Source organism: Cynara cardunculus (assembly GCF_001531365.2).
Source record: "Cynara cardunculus var. scolymus isolate 2C chromosome LG 8, CcrdV1, whole genome shotgun sequence".
Lineage (NCBI taxonomy): Eukaryota > Viridiplantae > Streptophyta > Magnoliopsida > Asterales > Asteraceae > Cynara > Cynara cardunculus.
The window spans coordinates 21,611,369-21,631,870 of NC_037535.1; the positions used below are offsets into that span (position 1 = coordinate 21,611,369).

Sequence of the window (20,502 nt, forward strand, 5' to 3'; positions counted from 1 at the left end):
CTTTCTCCAAATGAGAAATTGATAGATGATGAGCTGCGTGCCCCAAATGTTATTGAAACATTTATCTGTTGAGAGATAAATGAGTAGTTGATGGGGTTGTGACAAGAATTGGCCTGGGCTTTGCCTTTTTCAATATTAGTCTCCAAAGAATCGAGAACTAATAGATTGTGTGGTATACCCGGATTATATAAGTTTGGAACAGGATTTCGTATTCTTTTAATCCTGACATAACTCTCGTCAATTCTTTTAGCTCACAACAACTACCCCTCTCTTTTTCATTTTAGTCTCGGCACACAAACCCTTTGTATCTAAGCTCACTCAGATATGGTTGTCCTCTTGGGTAGGTCTGTCGGTTTTGACATTCCATAGAGGTATTTCTGATAAGCACTCAGTCCCTCCTAAAAGTTTAGAGTTATGCACATATGATCATAAAGGATGATCAACAATAATTTTGGCTTTAAGCACAATCAATAAAGAATGAAGCGACAACGATTATTTGATATGTATGAGAGAAATGAATGAAGATCTGTAAGAACAAGTTTACAGATTCTGATATTAAAAGAAATGAATGAATATGTATCAATCAAAGAAAAATAGAATATCAGAAAACAATTTTGAATACAAACGAGTGTATTATCACCGAAAATGATTTTCGTATAAGAGACGTGATAATAACAGTTTGAAGAATAGCTGAAACAGGTATTGGAATTATGTACGATGAGAATTTACGCAAGTAAAAACTCAGGAAATACCTGTTCAGAAAATGTACTCGTTATCCAAAAAAAATTAATTTCCAAAAAAAATTATTGAATTTTCTAAGGATACTCCCCCTAGAAAATAGATTTAAGTAATGAATCATTTTAAGCTCAAAAATGAAAAAAAAAACATTTTAAGTAGGGGTTCTGAACTGAAGTGTTCAGAAGCCTCAAAGTGAAGCTCGGGTCCTAAATTGGATGTTTAGAAGCCTTTTAAAAAAAACCAAATTCATAACATTGTATTACACATTGATAATAGAGAGTTTGACCAAAGCTTACATGTTTGACTTTCTCTCTCAATATTCATAACATTGTTCTTGGTGTTCTTGAATGAAAATATGAATCTGCCATTGTTGATTATGAAGATTATGAAGATTGATCAGTAATTATGGACACACATGTATCTCCGCCGCCCATTTCCCCCATCGTCGTCGTTGTACTCCTCCGTATTTCCTCATCCACTCCCCTATTCCCTCGAATTGGTCCATTTTCGTCGTCGGATTCTGCACCCTGGTGGTGGTGCGGTAGTCGTTTTGATTTTATTTAATTTTGGGATATTTCATAATTTCGGAAAGAAAAAAAAAAACTAACCCATTGAAGACGATAATTCTACACCTCCAAAATCTGCAACCCCCCCCCCCCCCCCCCCCCTCAAAACAAAATCTTGGATGAAATTGTTCCAAAAATTGATTAACAAGAACATTTTTTTTTTTTGTCTGAGCAAATGAACGACTCCACGATGAGTAAACAGACAACATTAAATCCATGGAGTAAAATATTCCCAATAGGCTTACCACCACCATCAACATAGACTAATGAGCTCTCAAAATCGAAGGTCTAGGTCGTGGAGGGCAGGGGGTCACAGTGACCACCGCCTTCCCAAAGAAACATAAAGACCTCTACCTCTTCCCCAACTGTTTGAATTTGTCTCCAAAGTCCAATCAGATAAAGAGGCCCAACACTTTTATCCATACATGACTTAATGGAAAACCAACCAAACAACCTATAGAAGTGTGTTTGATTGCATATGAATTGTTTTGGACCTCTTTCAAAGGTCTGGGTTTTTGAAGTTTTTGGTATAAATAAAACTTGAAATCCTTGATATATAATTTATATTTTTTTCAAAAATCCTATCTATGTATAACCCGTCTCAAACTGGGCCTTTAATTTGCCTAAAAACATAACTGGTCCTTACTAGGCCCGGTTCTAAGCCAGTCCCGGGCGGGGCCCATTTGGGCCCTCTCTATTTGAGACCCTCTCAAATCATCAACAATCCTAGTTTGATGTCATCAACCAACAATATTTGGTTTCTCTAGGCGAATTCCGGATACCCTGCTAGCACTCACTTCTGCAAGGATTCCCACATTCTTATTCACTAGACAATTTCATGAATAAAGGAAGCAAGTGCAAACAAGAACCTAAATTCACATGTGAATTCAAAGAAGATATTTGTGTGCCTTCACATGTGTGTTTCAACAATTCAAACATAAACATACCTATGTGATGTCGTCTTCACTATAATCGGAATCACTTCTATCAAAGTTAATAGTTCGGGCTTCTTCTTTTAGATCAGAGGATATGTTTTCTGGCTTTAGAAGATCCTTTAAATCCCCTACAATATATGGATCCACCAATTTCCAAAACCATGTTGAATTGCTTCCAAGTAAACCTATCCAAAAGAATCTCCCCTTTCGCTTAACCTTACAACTCAATGACTTTTTCCCTAAGGTTTTAACAATTCTATCAACACCATCTTCACTTCCCCTAAGCTTCAATAAGATATCTCCAGAGGAAGTTCTGTATCCTCCATACATGTACCAATATGCAAGAACTCGAGGTGACAACCAGCGATGGATTAGTTTCGGAATTACAGGCTGACCTTGTGGCCAGAACTGGTCTGCATAAAACCCGAAATAAGAGTGTGAGATTGTTGTAAACTGGCAACTTTTATCCTCATTGCCATCTTGTTTCTTAGATGAATCCAACCACTTGTGGTACTGGTTGCGTATATGTCTCTTTAAGACCTTATGCACACCAGAGTCTTCATTGAACTTGAAAACGAGCTTATGATTCTTTCCTTGTTCATCTGATTCAATCTGTAGACCACCTAACAGCAATCCCACCAGAGCTTCTCGTTGTTCTTTACTGAGCTTCAGGATTATTGGGTTCTTGACAGCTTCTTCATTTGCTCGTAAAACCTTTTCCAGCTTTTCCATTAAAGCGGGTTCAATTTGAAACTTTTTCTCCCTCATCAAACCATATATCTGTTCTGCTTTCACATTCTCTCTACCATCTAAGTACCCTCTTAAAATAGTGTTGCAAGATTTGGTATCAACGCCAACAGTCTCATCACTTTGCATTTGGCGTAATATCTCCTCAGCCTTATCAAGACTGCCAGAATGTACCAGTGATTTGAGATATATATTGTAGATGGTACGATTGGGACGACATTTCTCAAAGGACTGAAAGAAATAATACTCCAACTTATCGTGCATGCCTAATGTAAGGTACATTTCCATTAAATTTATAAACGATGGCATTAATGCCTTCTTACCACTTCCAATGAACTCTTTCATGAGAGACTCGGCAAGTTCTGTAGTGTGCGCTTTACACAATACTTCTATAATTTTATGAAATGCCACAGTGCTGGCTGAACCAGAATGCTCTTGCATACCCCTAAATACCTCCAATGATCTCATGTGTTCTCCAATTCTTGCATAGACTTCCATTTTATACACAAAAGCTAGGGAAGGAATGGTATCAGTAGAGCTAACAAGTTTTGTCCAAGTCTTTTCAGCTTCTTCTATATCCCCATCCTTGGAACAAGCTCTCAAAACAGACACAAGAACTTCTTTACTCTCCTCAAATCCAGCTAACTGCATCTCGGATCTTAGTGATACAATTCTTTCCATGTCTATCTTATCCTGATGGCTGTGCAGCCAAATAAGACCCCCGTAAATATCCTTGTGAATCTTGAATCCAGATGTTACCATCTGATGAAATATGAATTCTGCCTGATTAACATATTGTTTGGGAGAGTCATTGGGTTTGCTCAGAAGTGCTTTGAAAAGAGAATTGTGCAGGCTAAGCCGCGGACTATAACCTCCTAATTGAATCATTCGATTGTAGATAGCACATGCTTCATCCAAACAACCCCGATTGGATGAACTAAGATAGGAAACTATCAGAATATGAAAAGTGTATTCTGTAGGCACTAACCCATGATTAATTATATCATCGAATATATCCCGACATTTCAAGTATTTTCGCTCCTTGCCCATGTAATCTGCTAGCTTGGTAGCAAGAGAGAAATCAAAACGAAACCAATGTTGTTGCATCATCCATTTGTACACCTAAAATGAACCAAATCAAAAGGCAAAATGAACCATTTCACGTTAATGAGAATAGAAAGTGGATAATAATATCCATCGAAACTGAGGGGGGCAAGTAGAATACGATCAAGAATTATAGCAACAGTATCAGTTAAAAGAAAAGGATGAATTTTTACCCTAAACCCGGTCTCATTTTCACGAATTCGCATACAATGAACAGCTAGATAAGTCATATCTTCTTGATTAACCCACTTCCTCTGAGCATTCAGTATTCTAATAACCGTAGCCGGGTTATGCGACGGGAGCTCTTTACACAACCACGCCAACTTAGACCTCCTCCACTGTTCAGGCAGCTCATCCAATTCCTTCACATCAAGGGATGGAGATACATTCAAATTCTTGGAATCAACACTTGACGTCCCAAAAGAGGCATCAAATGTAAAAACCTTGGTTTCTTTGTCAAAATCCAAATTTTCATCTTCGCACGCCAATTGGTCGACGAAATTATTGACTGAAGATAGGTCTGGTGAGCGAGTATGAAATAGCGAAATTCGAGGTGGGTTGGGTGGTTGGTTTTTGTTAAGAAGGGAGCAAGTCGTGCAGATGAGGAGGCGAGGGTGGCGGTGGTTAGGGAGGTAGGTGGAGAGTGAACGAAGGATGGATAGGGATGTTGGCATGGGTGTGGTGTAGGTTTTATGAGAGGCAGAATCCGCACCAATTTTTTCCCTGACTAACCCAATACTGAAAAACAATGAAATAGGATGTCATTGAGATAGTAAAGGACATCAAATATCATATGTACTGTGTACAAAGCATAAACCATGACAAAACTAAGCAATCCAAAGCGTGTAAGATAGAATCATAGAGCACATATTCAGTGCATAGGTTTTACATAGAAATAAAATTGGTAGAAATACTAAAACCAGCCACTTTAGATTAAAACATTGGCAAACAAGGTTTCAGGAACGCATATTATATACAAATGCCATACTGCCATTCATATGACAAACTCGATTAGTACGATCATGTGGCAGAGGTTGTTTGGAGGCTATAAGTAGTATGTTACTAGAGAAAAGGGGCAGGAGCATATTTTGGTGATTAATTTGAGTATTTCCACCGAATAGACTTGTGGTTGGAACATCACATAGCACTACAGTTGATAGATTCTAACTTGCAACATTTAGAGTGATGCTCCATGGAAGAACCCAGCAAAAAAATTTAACTATGAAGTCTTTGCAAAAATCTCCTGGAAATTTGGGAACAAGACCACCGATCAACAAAGCTGAAGGTGCAGCCCGTCGACGCAGCAACAGTGAGGACGGAATCACAACTTATTGCAAATGACTAAAGGATTTGACCAAGCTGGGAAGCTTAGAAAAGAAACTGAACTTTCCGTTGAAGCCTTGGAGGAAACAGTCTGACTAGTCCAAGACTGGGAAGCAAAGATCACCGAGCTCAACTTGAAGACATTTAATGTGAAAAGCAAAGAAGAAGCTGATAATACCGCCAGCCAAATTAATGTAACAAAACCCATATTTCCTATTTCGATCGAGACGACCCCTGAGGTGGCTTAGAAAGGGGTTTATTCTTCTCATTCTGCCCTATGGCTGACTACCAAAGGATGGACTGTGCTGCTTGACAAGATTATGAGGGTAGTGACTAGTGACGGCCCTTTTCCTAATTTGAGGTACACCTCCAGCTTTCTCAAGTACCTGTAGGAACTGAAAGCCATAAGGAACATTTTAAATGTGGTGGACCCTGGGTTAGTAGAACCATTTTACTGGAGTCTTCCATCTCAGGCTTGAGTGAAGATATCAGGCATAGAGTGAGGCAGTGGAAACCTGCATCCTTACTAAGGGGAATTGGTCAACAAAGGATCAAACAGTGTGTACAAATAAGCAAAAGGGGAGAAATAATTACACGAATACTAATGTAATTACCCAGATAAAATTTATCCAAAAAGGAGATGGGCCTCATGCTTGTGGGGACAAGTGGCAGAAAAACCTGTGTGTAGAAAACCCAAATTGTACATAATACAAAAAGGGGAGCTCGTTGAAGGGTATAATATGGAGGAGGAAGCCAGAGTTTCGAATGCAATGAAGAGATTAATGAAGTAGAAGGGGAAATGTAAGTTCAAGCAATTAACGGGTGAGGCCATAGCACAGGTAGTCATTTGACAGTTCAAGAAGCTTCCATTTAAGATCAACCCACAATCTTTTTGTTGCCACCATGGTTGAGATGATTGGGAGCATGGTGGAAGAACTAAGCCTATGGTCAATACCATATCCAATTTAAGAGATTCTAAAAAACTCATATATGTTGAACTTTTACATAGAAAATGCAAGGAAGATTTTCAGAACAGAGGTCATGACAATTCAGCTGGGAGGATATTTGGCATTATGTGGCTCCAGACACTAGGACCTATGCAACTTGATTTCAAGAAGAAGATCAATGAAATTTTAGTTCAATGGTGAGGAGGTTTACATTAGAAGGGATGAACGCATAGGTGAACTTCAGTTAATTAAGGCCAAAGCCTTGGATAGATGTTTGGCACAATACACGTCTGCAATCACATCACAGCATATGATAATTCAAGGAATGACTGCCAACAGCCTAGTGCCCATTGAGAATGAAGCCTTACTAAAGCACAATTATTAAATGTTTCGGCATCAGCGCACTTCTCACTAAAAAAGTCATTTCATTGCAGTTTAGTTGATTCAAACTTATCTTCTGTTTATCTCATCTTCTTCAATGAATCCAATCTTTCCTCCCACACATTCGTGGTTTGGAACATTTCTTAGCTAAATTCCAACTTGCAAACAGGTTTCCGGAATGCCACTGGTTAACTAACATGAATGGTTTTGTTGTTATTCGGTTGCTTGGTTCTCTATCTTATCATTATCAACGACAATGAGAACGTAATTCCCACGATAAACCTCCATGAAATAAATTACAATTACGTGAAATCGAACTACGTTCATATCAGAAAATAAAAAGAATACCATCGATTGATTATAATAGCTTTCATAGAATCCATTAGAACCAGTAACAGGAGAAATGAAGACGGTACCTCAGTCATTGCAGGTGTGGATATTAAAGCAGAATCCCAATGTCAAAAATGAAGAATTCCCACGATTTTCTCCACAATTTGCGCATTTAGAAGATTTTATCAGGATTAGGGCTTCCAACTTTGCTCGAAGCGAACCCTAGACTTTGCTCGAAGTGAACCCTAGACTTTGCTCGAAGTTTTTCTATCAAGAGGCTCTTCAATTGACCCCCGTCAAAATAGCATATTTGCACATATTACCCTTCAAACTTCTATTGTTGCCCTTTTGTCACCAAAGTGATTTATACCTAAGCTAGAAATAACAGAGTGAGCTAAGGTTGCGTCAGGACACGACAAGACTCATTGTCCTACATTTTGGTGCGATATAGGACATGACAAAATTCATCTCTCACGTTTGACATGACATGACAAATACTTACCAATAACCTCGTCAAAGCTGATCAAACGAAGGTTTTAATGCTCAACAATCTAAGAGAACATGATGTACAACAAATTGAGGCCCTGCAACGTATATAGAACTAGATCTGACTCATCTACGCACTCCCAGTTGATCTTAATGGGCTTGCAACTTTCTTAACCAAATCACGAATATGTTTGTGATAGACAATGATCCTGACTTCATTGTCTGAAATTGCGTTGAAATCTTTTCGCAAATGCTTTGTATCGTTAGGAATTAAAGATAGAGGGGGGCTTGAAATTTAGCTAGGAACAACTCTGCATATTGCCGTAGAATCAATTTGATTAAAAAAAACACATAGATTTATGAAGTTGATATACTCCAAATTTGATATATGTGTGTGTGCGCGCGTGTTGTACAAAAACACACGTCTCCCTTCTTTCCCTTAGACCATCCTGTCAAAACTCGAAACCCCTCTACCGCTCACCCCCTTCTTCTCCGGCAATAGCCTTCATCGTTGGCCACTCCTTGATCAAAGGTACCCAACCAAACACGTGCTGCTTTATGTGGGTCTGGTATCTCCGTCGCCCATTTCCCCATGGTTGTCGTCGTACTACTCTATATTTCCTCATCCACTCCCATGTTCCCTCGAATTGGTCCATTTTCATCGTCGAATTCTGCAACGTGGTGGTGATGGTGGTGGCAGTGGTCATTTTGATTTTGGGATATTTCATAATTTCGGGAAAAAAAAAAAAACTAACCCATCGAAGAAGATGACTCTCCACCTCCAAAATTTGCAAACCCCCACAAAATCTTTGACGAAATTGTTCTGAAAATTGATTAACTATTTCTTCTTGATCACGAACACTATTTTTGTCTAGCAAATCAATCAAAGCTAACGATGAATAAGCAGACAACATTGAATCCATGGAATAAATATTCCCAACAGGCCCACCACCACCATCGATAGAGACTAAAGAGCTCTCAAATCGATGGTTTAGGTCGTGGAGGACAGGGGGTCACAGTGACCACCTTCTTCCCGACCAAACACAAAGACCTCCACCTCTCCCCCAACTGTTGAATTTGTCTCCAAAATTCAAACAAATAAAGAGGCCCAACATTGTCTAATGTGGCTCGCTATACATGCTTCCAAACCCATTTTAGACCTCCAATTTATCTTCATTCTGAGTATTCTACTTCAACATCTTGATAGTGGATTTTTCGATGATCGCCTTCACCTCATGTTTTGGGATTTCCATGTAAAATCGGATGTCGTTTCTCTCCTTTATTTCTCTGCAATTCATTTACGTGCGTGCGTTGGTGTTTCAATTATTTGATTATTTGTTCATCGAAGTTTTTGATAGATAATTTTGTTTTCGCTTGAATCAATATGGTCCTTATTTGGAGCACCGATTTTTGGTTGGTTTGGGGACGTTTGGCAGCAAGTAATCAAATAGATCAAACCTGACCACAAAAAGGTGAATTATAAAAAGTATTTCTATCTGTATAACTAAAAAACATCGAGCAAGTTGGAAAAAGATTAAACAAATCACTAACAATAGTTGAAATTTTGGACAAATATTGAGCAAATCGAATGATGGTTTGAAAATTTGGATTTTATTTTTGACGAAATTCGGAATTTTGCCAATTTAGATGACACAGTCAATTGCTAAATGAAAACTAAAAACATATATGGCGTCTGTTTTCTAAGAGGCGCTGAAATCTGAAGTATGATTTCACTTTTGATTTATAAGAGGTGGTGCTAAATTCTGAAATTTGGATCAGTAAGATTATTTATTTTTACGTCTGAAATCTGAATCGACCAAACTAGTGCAAAATATAAAAGATAACTAGTTTTTGTTAACAAATTTCCTCCAACCCCAAAATATGAACCATTTGATAGAGGGCGGATTAGGATTAAGAGGTATTAAATGATACGTTTACCACTTAAAATTTCAAATGACATTTAGGGCTTTTAAGTGTTATTTAAAAAAACAAACGTTCTTAATAACCAAACGTCTGAATAAATCAGACTTCAGAGATATTAAGAGACAATTTTGAAAAAACAAACAAAACCTATTAATGTCTTAGACAAACTTTTGTTAATTGTGCCATAAAGTTGAATTTATAACATGAAAATTAAATTTAATTAATATATGCGTAGTTTTTGACGGTCGGTTCGGTCCAGACCGCTCAAAGAAATGTTCAAACCGCAAAATAAATCGAACCGAGTGTTTAGATGAAATCTCAAGCTCCATTTTACTTCACAGAATTGGAAAACAAATATGCGGCCAAAAATCTTCACATTTAGTAACTTGACCACAATAATGTATTAGGTCACAAACGACACGTGCATTAATCAGAACACAAACTTTTATCTTCAACGACTCCAGATGAAAATAAATAAATCTATACTACCTTATAAATCAGATTTATCAAAAGTCTTAAAAACAAATTTTAATGCACAAGGTAGTATACATTTATGCACAAAGTCTTAAAAACAACTCATAATGTATTAAGTACTACTACTTTATGCATTCAGTCTTAAAATCTCTTAATCTACAATTAAAATAACATATAGTACAAGTTACCAATGCACATTATTATTTTTTCTTTTCATGTTCTCAAGATACTTTTGACACATTTCACTCATGTCTTCACCATCTCATACCTCTATGTTTTCTTTTCATTCCCCAGGGTGAAATTCAAATTGATATTCATTATGATTATTAAAAGTTCTCTCATTCATCTCCTATTCAATTGCTCCAGGACTTTCGCTCTCGATCTCTTGATTCTTTGCTCCTGGTGTAAATCGAACACATTTGTGGAGTCGTTTAAATATGTTGGATTTTAAATATATTGAATATTAAACTGTCATACAATTTTTTTCATCGATAAACTGTAATTGAAACCATAATTATTATTTATTCAAATTGTATTAATATGTAAAGACCAAGTGTAACTTATATCATCGTTAAATTTTCTCTAATAAAACCAGTGGAACTTCAAAATCGTTAAAATTCATGGCTCCCGCCGCGTTGCACGGGACACAACTAGTAAAAAGGAAAAATACGAACACATAAAAAAAAATTCTTCCCTTTTTTTTCATCGATAAACTGTAATTGAAACCATAACTATTATTTATTCAAATTGTATTAATATGTAAAGATCAAGTGTAACTTATATCATCGTTAAATTTTTCTCTAATAAAACCAGTGGAACTTTAAAATCGTTAAAATTCACGGCTCCCGCCACGTTGCATGGGTACACAACTAGTAAAAAAGAAAAATACGAACACATAAAAAAAAAAAAAAATTCTTCCCTTTTTTTTCTTTTCCTTTCTTTTTCCATCTCTTTTTATTTTTTTTCTTCACAAATTCGAGAACACAACGTCAGGGTTTTAATTTGACTATCAAATTTTTTGCATCTTCCTGATTTCAAATCATGTTTATTTTACAAACATAAATAACAAGTTTTTGTTAAATTCACGTTTGTCTGTCATGTCTTGCATGCCGAACGAACCTTAACACCTAATTTAAGTTCAACTAACGTTTCAATAAGATGTACTGGTTGTTTTTCGTTTTATCTCTCCATAATTCCTCTAATATTTTTTCGAATATTTGTTCCACATGTAATTTTTATCATCTCGTTTTACCAATCAAGATTAATTTATTAGTTAACAAATAATTTATTGGCCAATATTTAGCTGACAACAATTAGTTTATCAACTAGTTCACAGGGAATATCAGCTTCACACGATCACATCAACCACCATGATCAGCTATAACCGGTCCCGGCGTAACCGGTCCCACCCTTAAATTTTTTTAATGATATATACTTTTAATACATTATTAAATTTGTCGTACGGGTCACTCAAATACACTTTACAAATACGTTTTATTACGAGAATTGTGAACGTTTTCTGCGAATTGAAAACTTGGTATGTAGACCTTTCAACCTTGTTACATATTTATAGTGTTTAGAGGCAAAAAAAAAGGGTTAAGAACGGCTATATTTATTTAAAAAACGGTCTTTTTTTTTTTTTGAATATTTTGGGTCGGGTCAGGCCGAGCCATAATCGGTCCCAGTCCCACAAATCCGACAAAAACCATAACCGGATGTAATCGGTGGTCCTCACCGGTCCCGGGCTGGGCCAGTCCTTAGCTGGTCCCGGTTTCAGTCCTCCGACGGTCCCGGTCTGGGCCGAGTCGGTTTGGCCATCACTAGTTATGACGGTGCAATTTTAAAGTTTGAATGCATGAAACATGAAGGGGTCAAATTTATAGAGCCATAAAAGTCTAGGGACAAGATGTGTAAATTATTCTTTTTGCACGTCCCCTTGAGTTTTCTACCAATGTTCACAACCAACCTTGTTCGTTTTTTAGGGTCCTCTGACATGAACCTCCTTAAACCCTACCGGAGAAACCTTCAGTTCTCCACCCTCTCCTCCCTGCCATCACCACCGCCGGGGCCTGATGTTCATCTGGTCGGAAAATCCATCGCCATTCTCAAACGCCACCACTTAGTCAACCTGGATTCTCTGTCCTCCCAATTCACCCCTCAATCAGCTTCTTATTTACTCCACAATGTTCAATTTGACAAAACCCTAACCCTATCATTCATCAATTGGGCTCGCAGACGTCCCTTCTTCGATCTAAGATGTAACTGCATCTCGCTTCACTTACTCACCAGATTCAAGCTCTATAAAACAGCTCAAATCATCGCCGAAGATGTAGCCATTCACAACCCTGATGATGAAGGTGGAGATTTGGTTTTTGCATGCGTTAAAGATACGTACTCTGAGTGTAGTTCTAGCTCTGCCGTCATTGATTTGCTGGTAAAATCTTATTCTAATATGAAAATGGTTAAAAGAGGTTTAAATACAATTCATTTAGCCATATCTTATGGTTTTATGCCTGGTGTGCTGTCGTATAATTCTGTTCTTGATGCGATAACTAGGTCTCATGAGCCCATCAAATTAGCTGAAGAAATGTATCTGCATATGATGAGAATTGGGGTTTCTCCAAATGTGTTTACTTATAATATACTGATACGTGGGTTTTGTGCGGTTAGGGAATTGGAGAAGGGTTTAGGGTTCTTTGCTGAAATGCAAAAAAATGGTTGCTTGCCTAATGTTGTCACTTATAATACATTAATTGATGCTTATTGCAAGTTGAGGAGGCTTGATGATGCATTCAAGGTGTTTAAGACCATGTCTACGAGGGGATTGGAGCCAAATGTGATTTCCTATAATGTCATACTTAACGGGTTAGGTCGAGAAGGGAGGATGAAAGAAACAGGAGAAGTTCTTGAGGAGATGAAACGTAAGAGAATCATCCCTGATGAAGTGACTTATAATACACTCGTGAATGGGTATTGTAAAGAAGGAAATTTCCACCAGGCACTTGTTTTGCATGATGAGATGACAAGCAATGGAGTCTCTCCAAATGTTATTACTTACACTTCTTTGATTAATAGCATGTGCAAAGCTCGGAATCTACACAGGGCTATGCAATTACTAGAACAGATGCGCATAAGGAAATTATTTCCAAATGCTAGAACATACACGACCTTGATTGATGGCTTCTCCCAGCAGGGATTCATGGATGAAGCTTATCGGTTGTTGGATGAAATGAAAACGAATGGTTTTTCTCCATCCATTGTGACTTATAATGCTTTAATCCATGGACACACTGTAGATGGAAAGATGGAAGATGCTTTAGGAGTTCTTGAGTATATGGGTACGAATGGGACATCCCCAGATGTTGTAAGCTATAGTACAATTATTACTGGTTTTTGTAGGAATCAGGAGCTAGACAAGGCCTTTCAAATGAAACGCCAAATGGTCGAGAAAGGTGTTCTACCTGATGCTGTTACCTATTCTTCGCTGATTAAAGGTCTTTGCGATCAGAGGAAACTAACTGAAGCTTGTGATCTTTTCCAAGACATGTTAAGAATGGGTTTGCCACCTGACGAGTGTACATACACAGCTTTGATAAATGCTTACTGTGTAGAAGGAGATACTGCAAATGCTCTACGTTTGCATGACGAAATGCTCAAAAAGGGTTTGTTCCCTGATGTTGTCACATACAGTGTGTTGATTAATGGGCTTAGCAAGCAAGCTCGAACCCGTGAAGCAAAACAGGTTCTTTTCAAGTTGTATTATGACAATGCTATTCCAGATGATGTAACTTACAACACATTAATAGAAAATTGTGGCAACATGGAGTTGAAGAGTGTGGTAGCTCTTATAAAAGGGTTCTGTATGAAAGGTTTAATGAATGAAGCAGACAAAGTGTTTGAATCAATGCTTCAAAGAAGGCAAGCACCCACTGAAGCTGTTTATAACATCCTTATACATGGCCATTGTAAAGGTGGGAACTTGAGAAAATCATTTGATCTTTATAAGAAGATGATAAATCATGGATTTGTTCCTCATACTGCAACGATTATTGCCTTGATAAAAGAACTCATAAAAGGCGAAATGACCTCAGAGTCGAGTGAAGTTATAGAAAACCTGTTGAGAAGTTGTTGTCTTACCGATGCTGAGCTTGCAAAAGCTCTCGTTGAGATAAACCACAAACAAGGAAATATGGATGCAGTATTCAAGATTCTTTCTGAAATGGCCAAGGATGGGTTGCTTCCAAATAGTGGCAGAACTGCGTATGCTCAATGATCATGAGCCTGCAATACCGTAAACCCGAAACCTGTGTCGGATTCATCAATGGAGCAGTAGATGCCAGGGCATAATGCTGCTCATGTTGCTGCTAGAACTTACATGAAGTGCAAGATACAGTTGGACATACCTTTACTACAGAGTGGGTCAGGTGTGATCTTTAATGCATCTTATGTTATCATTTTTCCAACTATTGAAGGAACTGCAACTTACTGCAGTGTGTAAATATAACATGCAATCCATCCTTATATTACAACATCAAAAAATTTGGGTTAGTCTCTAAGGCCATGATCCCCCCTTACATATACTCACTTGCATAAATGCGAAAGTTCAAATGAGAACTATAAATATTTTGGAAACCGTGAAAACCAGAGTCTATACACATATATATACCACATAATAATGCATTTTGCCAAAAACTCTTAAATACAACCCATAAAACATAAAGTACTGCTATTTTATGCACACAATCTAAAAATCTCTTAATTACAATTTAGTTGGCACAATGCAAGTTATTTATGCATGCTTCTAACCCCACACCACCACTATTGATATTGGTATATGACTCTTATGATTTGATTCCACCAGGCGATTCAAACTTTTGATGGATTCTAAGATTTCAAGATTTTCGAATCTCATCTCTTGCTCCATAATCTTCTCCTTCCCTCTCCACTTGCTTGATTTCCATTTATGCTTCCATTTCTCCTTCGTATTCTAATGTTGTTCAGATTTTGTCTATAGTCGAGCCAAGACCAAATATATATATGCTCATTCGATTTTATTTGCAGTATTTCAATACCATGTTTCCTTGATTCAGGACTGAAATTTTCGCCGATCTGTGTATAGAGCAGCATCAATGGACACATAGTTGACGGGCGTTTGGGAATGGGAGCAACCTAATACGAATCTATGAAATTCTTGGATGTCGTGATTCGAATCAGATCCAAACTACAAATCAGATTTGAAATGAGGAGACAATCTGTCACTCTCCTTGATCATCCTTCTCTTAAATGAGTTCATTTAAAGTTTTTCAATCATACCTTTCTAGGTCCAGTCATGGTCACCTGGTAATCTTCCTTCCGATCTAAATTTTCTCTAGACACTTGATCAATGAGCAAGATAAAAAGCTTCTGTTAGTTTTTCTGTATGTAGTAGCTTTGCTTCTGACTTGTTCCATTTAGATGAAGGAATAAGAAGCGACTATAGCGATTCGAAGGGCAGAAATGATGTCATCAGTGGGTTGCTCTTCTCATGGGATGCTGATGCATCAATGGCAGTAGCATGCCCACTGAGTAGTGATGGTATTGCGGATGCAAATATTAGTGCTCACAATGAAGATAAAACTCAGTGGAAGCTTTCAATTGCTGCTTTCAACGTTAAGGGGGTGTTTGGAATTGCTTATTTGAAACAACTTATGCTTTTCTACAAAAGCACTTATCAACTTATTAAAAGTCAGAAGGGTTTAATTTCTTTAAAAACTCATTATTACCAGTTTGGTATCAGTATAAGTTGTTTATCACCGGTACCATACCGGATTAAGTCAATAAGTTGTTTTTATAAACAATCTCAAACACCCTCCAAGAGGTTGTTCGGTTCAAATTTATGTCATTACTTCAAATACCAAGACAATAGTACATAATGAAATATACATTTCATCGCTTTTTTTCCGTTTTACCAATATATACTAGAGGCCCCAACTATGTGTTCTATTTGGTAAAAAAACATATTATTTATGCTTTACATTTTTTGCACAGGGGAACTCGGTATTTTGTGAGATCTGTGAAATCTTATCTCAACCACAAATCGAAGTTTAAATTAGGAAATTAATATTTTTGATAATTTTAACTTAATTTTTTTAAATAAGGACATTTTAGGTATTTTAGAAATCCCTTCGACGTGAACATTGCACTGTAATATCCACTGTATACATGTTGTGATACATCAATTAAGATCATCGTGATACTCACCGTATATACATTGTGATATCCTAAGATACACTGTAAATAATAAAACACAAAATGTGATACAAAGGAAACAATGAAAATGCATTTTGTGTTGCTAACATCAAGGATTCAAAGGTAACAAGAGTTGTGAATTTCCTATTTATAGGAGTTATGGGTTTCCTATGTCCTTTTTATTACTAAATTAAAACTTTCAATATATTTAATAAATAACATAATTATCTTAAATGAGTGATGGATATTAATATCATGGTTATCACAAATTATTGAGTTCTCATTTGATAAGCCGCATATACAATAAAAATCTATATTTGTTGATTAGTATATTCATCAATGTATATGTACCATATCTGCAAAGTATATAAGCACCGAAGAATATGGTAAGGATCAAGAATCTTACCCGCTAAAAAAAAGACAAGTACCGAGAGTCTTATCCGGTAAGTGAAGGCAACGCCTCTTACCATGTTAAACACCTACCGGGTAAATTGTTTCATACAATGTCATTTTGGTAGATTAAAGTCTTACCCATTAATTAAGTAGTAGTGTTAATTTTACCGGCAAATACTTACCGAGTAAGCGTTTGGTAAACGGTAGTTTAACTTCCCGATGTCCTTTTTTTTGCTGTATCGATGCTTTAAATGTGGTAACGCAAAATTGGAATGAATGCAAACTTGTGTTGCGAGGCCTCAGCTTCTGTGACATGGAATCCTTCAATTAGAGCACAACATCTCCACTACTCAATGTTAAGGCAAAGGCTGTTTTAGGAAAAGTTTTGGCTGAATGGACTATGGAAACATAGCATAGCTCAATAAGCCCTAAACAATCACTCCGATAATCATTAAGCATTCGAAACCCCAAATAGACAGACCCTCCTTGCACATCTTCAAGAAGTGCAAATGAGATGAAACATGAAACCGCACGCCGAAAACTCAGTAAAACCAATGTCAACAAATACTAATAAAATTCGCATAAAACTGAGCCCAAGTCGTAGGTTTCTGACCGAAAGGTCACATAAACAACAAAAGAACCTGTTTCGCAAGTTAATATACATAAAGTTTATCAACAGTATGCAAGCATACCTCTAAATTAACAGAGAATGGATATAAAAACCGAATCTTTACCCGAATAGAATCTATTTGACATTTAAATTTCGAACCTTGAGTTAGTTCATCTCACTTAACTACAAGAAACAGAACTAGTGGCTAAATAGGATTGCAGACTAGTTATTAGCAAAAGAAGGCTAAACAGAGTTATGATCCTAACAAAGTTACAACATATGGGTAAAAAGGCAAGAATAATAAGCTTACAGAAGAACCCTTCAAGATTGATTCATTTCATCTTGAAGAAAGTCTCTGATAAAGATCATCAGCCAGCACCTGTCTCAAGCTTTCTCCAAAATAATAGTAAGATTTCTCAGTTTCCAACACCCTTGGCACAGGGCCACTCTCCTCAGGCTCCTTCCACAGCTCCGGCTCCGGCTCTCTTGCAATCTGACACAAGTTATGCAGCACACAACAGGCCACAATGGTCTGAGGTGCATGGTTCAATCCCACATTCATATCTTGAAGAATCCTCCATCTTCCCTTTAACAATCCAATGGCTTCCTCCACGACTTTTCTCCCTTTCATCAAACCCTCGTCGAAGGTGTTCTGAGCTGGATTCCCAGTTCGGTTCCACGAGAATGGAGTTAACAAAAATGACAGCAATGGATAACACCAATCGCCCACAATGTAAGGCCTAACAGGATGCCCTTTCACATTCACAACTTTCTCCCATACAATGTCACCAGAAATCAGCCTGTTGTACAGCAAACTATCGCGAAAATGGGTGGCATCGTCGAAGGCGCCTGGGGCTTTTACGCAGACATCCCAGAAGATTTTCTTGTGATCTGCTACTACTTGGAGCTGGACTGATCGGAAACCATGGGAGTTAGTGTAGATATTAGGGTTAGGGAGGTTGTAGGGGAGGCTGTGGAGGCGGATGTGTGTGTTATCAATGGCGCCACATATGTTGGGGAGGGAGGTGATTTCGGTAAAAGCGGCGGTGGTTTCCTGGAGACGGCGGCGACCGGCGGGGATCTTGATGAACTCAGGGTAAAGTTTGGTGGACAAGAGGCGAGTGACCATGTTGGTGATTTTGGAAACGAGGTAGGGTTCGAGAGAGTAACGTTTAGCTAGGGTTTTAGCGGAAAGGCCGAGGGAGAGACGGGAGAGGACCATGGCGACGGCGTAGTCGGAAGGGAGAGATAGGTTTGATTGTGCGATGTAGGGTTTCAGTTTGTCAACAACGGTGGTGAAGACGGGGTACGAAAGGCCGTAAAGGGATCGCCATTGTGCGTCACGTAGAGGAGCTTCCATGGCCCAGATGCGTTCGGTGGAGAGTGCTCGGAAGGCGGCAACAGAGTATTGGGAGGTAGTGGAGGGAGATGGAGGCGGAGACGGGGAGGAAGCGGGTTTGCGGGTGGTGGAGATGTAGGAGAGGACGGAGGCGATGGTGAAGAATAGGAGAGGGGCGGCGGAGGTGGAGGTTAAGAGGGAGGAAGGGGTGGCGGAGGCGGAGGAAGTGGAAGAATCGGAGAGGAGGGAGGTGGTCGGGTCGAGTTGGTTTTGAAGGTGGAGTAGGTTGGAGAGCATAATCAAGAATGATTGATCCATCTTCTTCCCGAAATTTACACTTCAATTGAATCGATAGACGCTAAATTCACCTCTGTGAAACCCTAATCTTGTTCATGGAGTGAAAGTGGAGGAAGACGGTCGTGGAGTTGCAGAGATCGCCGTTGAAGATGGATGCCGACGACGTTGGAGGATGTTTTGTATAAATAATGTAAAGTTTACTTTTACGCCCTATACTTTTATGGATTTCCCTTTATGGCTCGTATAAATAACAAATAGTATTTTTCACCCCTGAAAAGGCTAGGTTCCTTTCATTTTGGTAATCTTATCTATATCTATACTATATTAAAGTATTTGACAAAAATTCTTAAAGATCATTTTTATGTACGGAGTACTGTTTATTGATACACATTACTTAAAATTTAAGATTACAAGTAAATTTTGCATAAATACAACTTATTAAAGCTCTATATTTGAATTCATGTAACTAATTACAGATAAACATAATCAAATATTGGATAGACATCTCATTTTAAATATAAAAAATCTAAAATATAATTAGGATAATTATTGAGTTCTAACAGAATACTTAGTTATCATCTTTATAATAAAAAATATATTATTAAACCTTAATTAAATTTCTTTGTTAGTAAATCTAAATTAAATTATAATTAAAAATTTGAATTAAAGAAATTACACCAAAACACAAGAACTTTTGAAAAAGATTAATTTGATACTGATGTCGATATATATATTTTTTTTCAAAATTTTATGATATTTTCACATTTATATTTTATTCAAAAATAAAAACATTATCGCTTTCTCAAAACCATATAAAACCGTATTATATTGACATAAAAAAAAGAATAAAACGAAACACTGAAATCAAGATGTGTCTCGATGCATTGCACGAGTACCCTTCTAATTTCTTTTTTATCTTCGAGTCTTTAAGAACATCTCCAACAACCATGTTACAGTAAAAACTTTGGAGATTTAAAGGAGTTTTTTCAACATGTTTTTTTACAACTGTTTAAAATGTCCCTTCTCTTAGACAATATATTTATATGCCCATGATTGTTACTGTATCAGTTCCACTTATTCTAGATAAATAGATATTATCAAGTAATATTTTATGTATTTAAATTATTTTGTCAAATATTATAATTTTCAAATATAAAACGTAAAACTCAAAAACATTTTCTAAAATGCTCGTCGCAACGGTCGTCATGACGTGTCGTGACTCAAGATTTATGTCTCGTACCACGGTAAGCATGCGACACACCATGACCTAATGTACATTTTTAACTCGATATTTGATTTTTCATATCCTTTTAATGTCTTATGTGTTAGTTTTGAATATATAACTTAATTTAATTTGTTTATCATCATTGACTCATTGGAGTGATAGTAGAAAAATGTATATATATATATATATATATATATATATATATATATATATAAAGAAGCAATTAAATATAAACCGCTTTATTTTGTACAAACCCTACAAACCAATCTCATCGATCTATTTTCATGATCAAAAACCATTATTATAAAGGAGTTATTTTAGTAAAGTAACAAAACAAAATAAATAAAATTACTATTTTATTATCTAAGAAAAGACAAAACTGGAAAGAAAAAAAAAAGTTTCAACCTATTGAAATATTTTTCCCCATATTCAATCCCCTTTCCTCGCATTAATCGC

General features: G+C 37.1%; 3 protein-coding genes across 3 annotated transcripts; 1 reads left to right on the plus strand and 2 right to left on the minus strand.

Annotated features, from left to right (window-relative positions):
• Positions 1-2,105: 2,105 nt before the first annotated feature.
• On the minus strand, positions 2,106-7,252 carry LOC112516132 (pentatricopeptide repeat-containing protein At2g15820, chloroplastic). Its single transcript, XM_025123151.1, has 3 exons — positions 7,158-7,252; positions 4,264-4,828; positions 2,106-4,108 (listed from the first exon to the last, which is right to left on the minus strand). Exons 2-3 carry the CDS (start codon positions 4,762-4,764, stop codon positions 2,252-2,254), a joined length of 2,358 nt encoding a protein of 785 aa, XP_024978919.1. The 5' UTR covers positions 4,765-4,828; positions 7,158-7,252; the 3' UTR covers positions 2,106-2,251.
• Positions 7,253-11,947: 4,695 nt separating this feature from the next.
• On the plus strand, positions 11,948-15,615 carry LOC112516401 (pentatricopeptide repeat-containing protein At5g39710). Its single transcript, XM_025123416.1, has 2 exons — positions 11,948-14,378; positions 15,045-15,615. Exon 1 carries the CDS (start codon positions 11,948-11,950, stop codon positions 14,225-14,227), a length of 2,280 nt encoding a protein of 759 aa, XP_024979184.1. The 3' UTR covers positions 14,228-14,378; positions 15,045-15,615.
• A 1,694-nt stretch (positions 15,616-17,309) lies between these two features.
• On the minus strand, positions 17,310-18,950 carry LOC112517050 (protein ALP1-like). The gene has a single exon (XM_025124356.1). It carries the CDS (start codon positions 18,840-18,842, stop codon positions 17,523-17,525), a length of 1,320 nt encoding a protein of 439 aa, XP_024980124.1. The 5' UTR covers positions 18,843-18,950; the 3' UTR covers positions 17,310-17,522.
• Between the last annotated feature and the right edge of the window lie 1,552 nt (positions 18,951-20,502).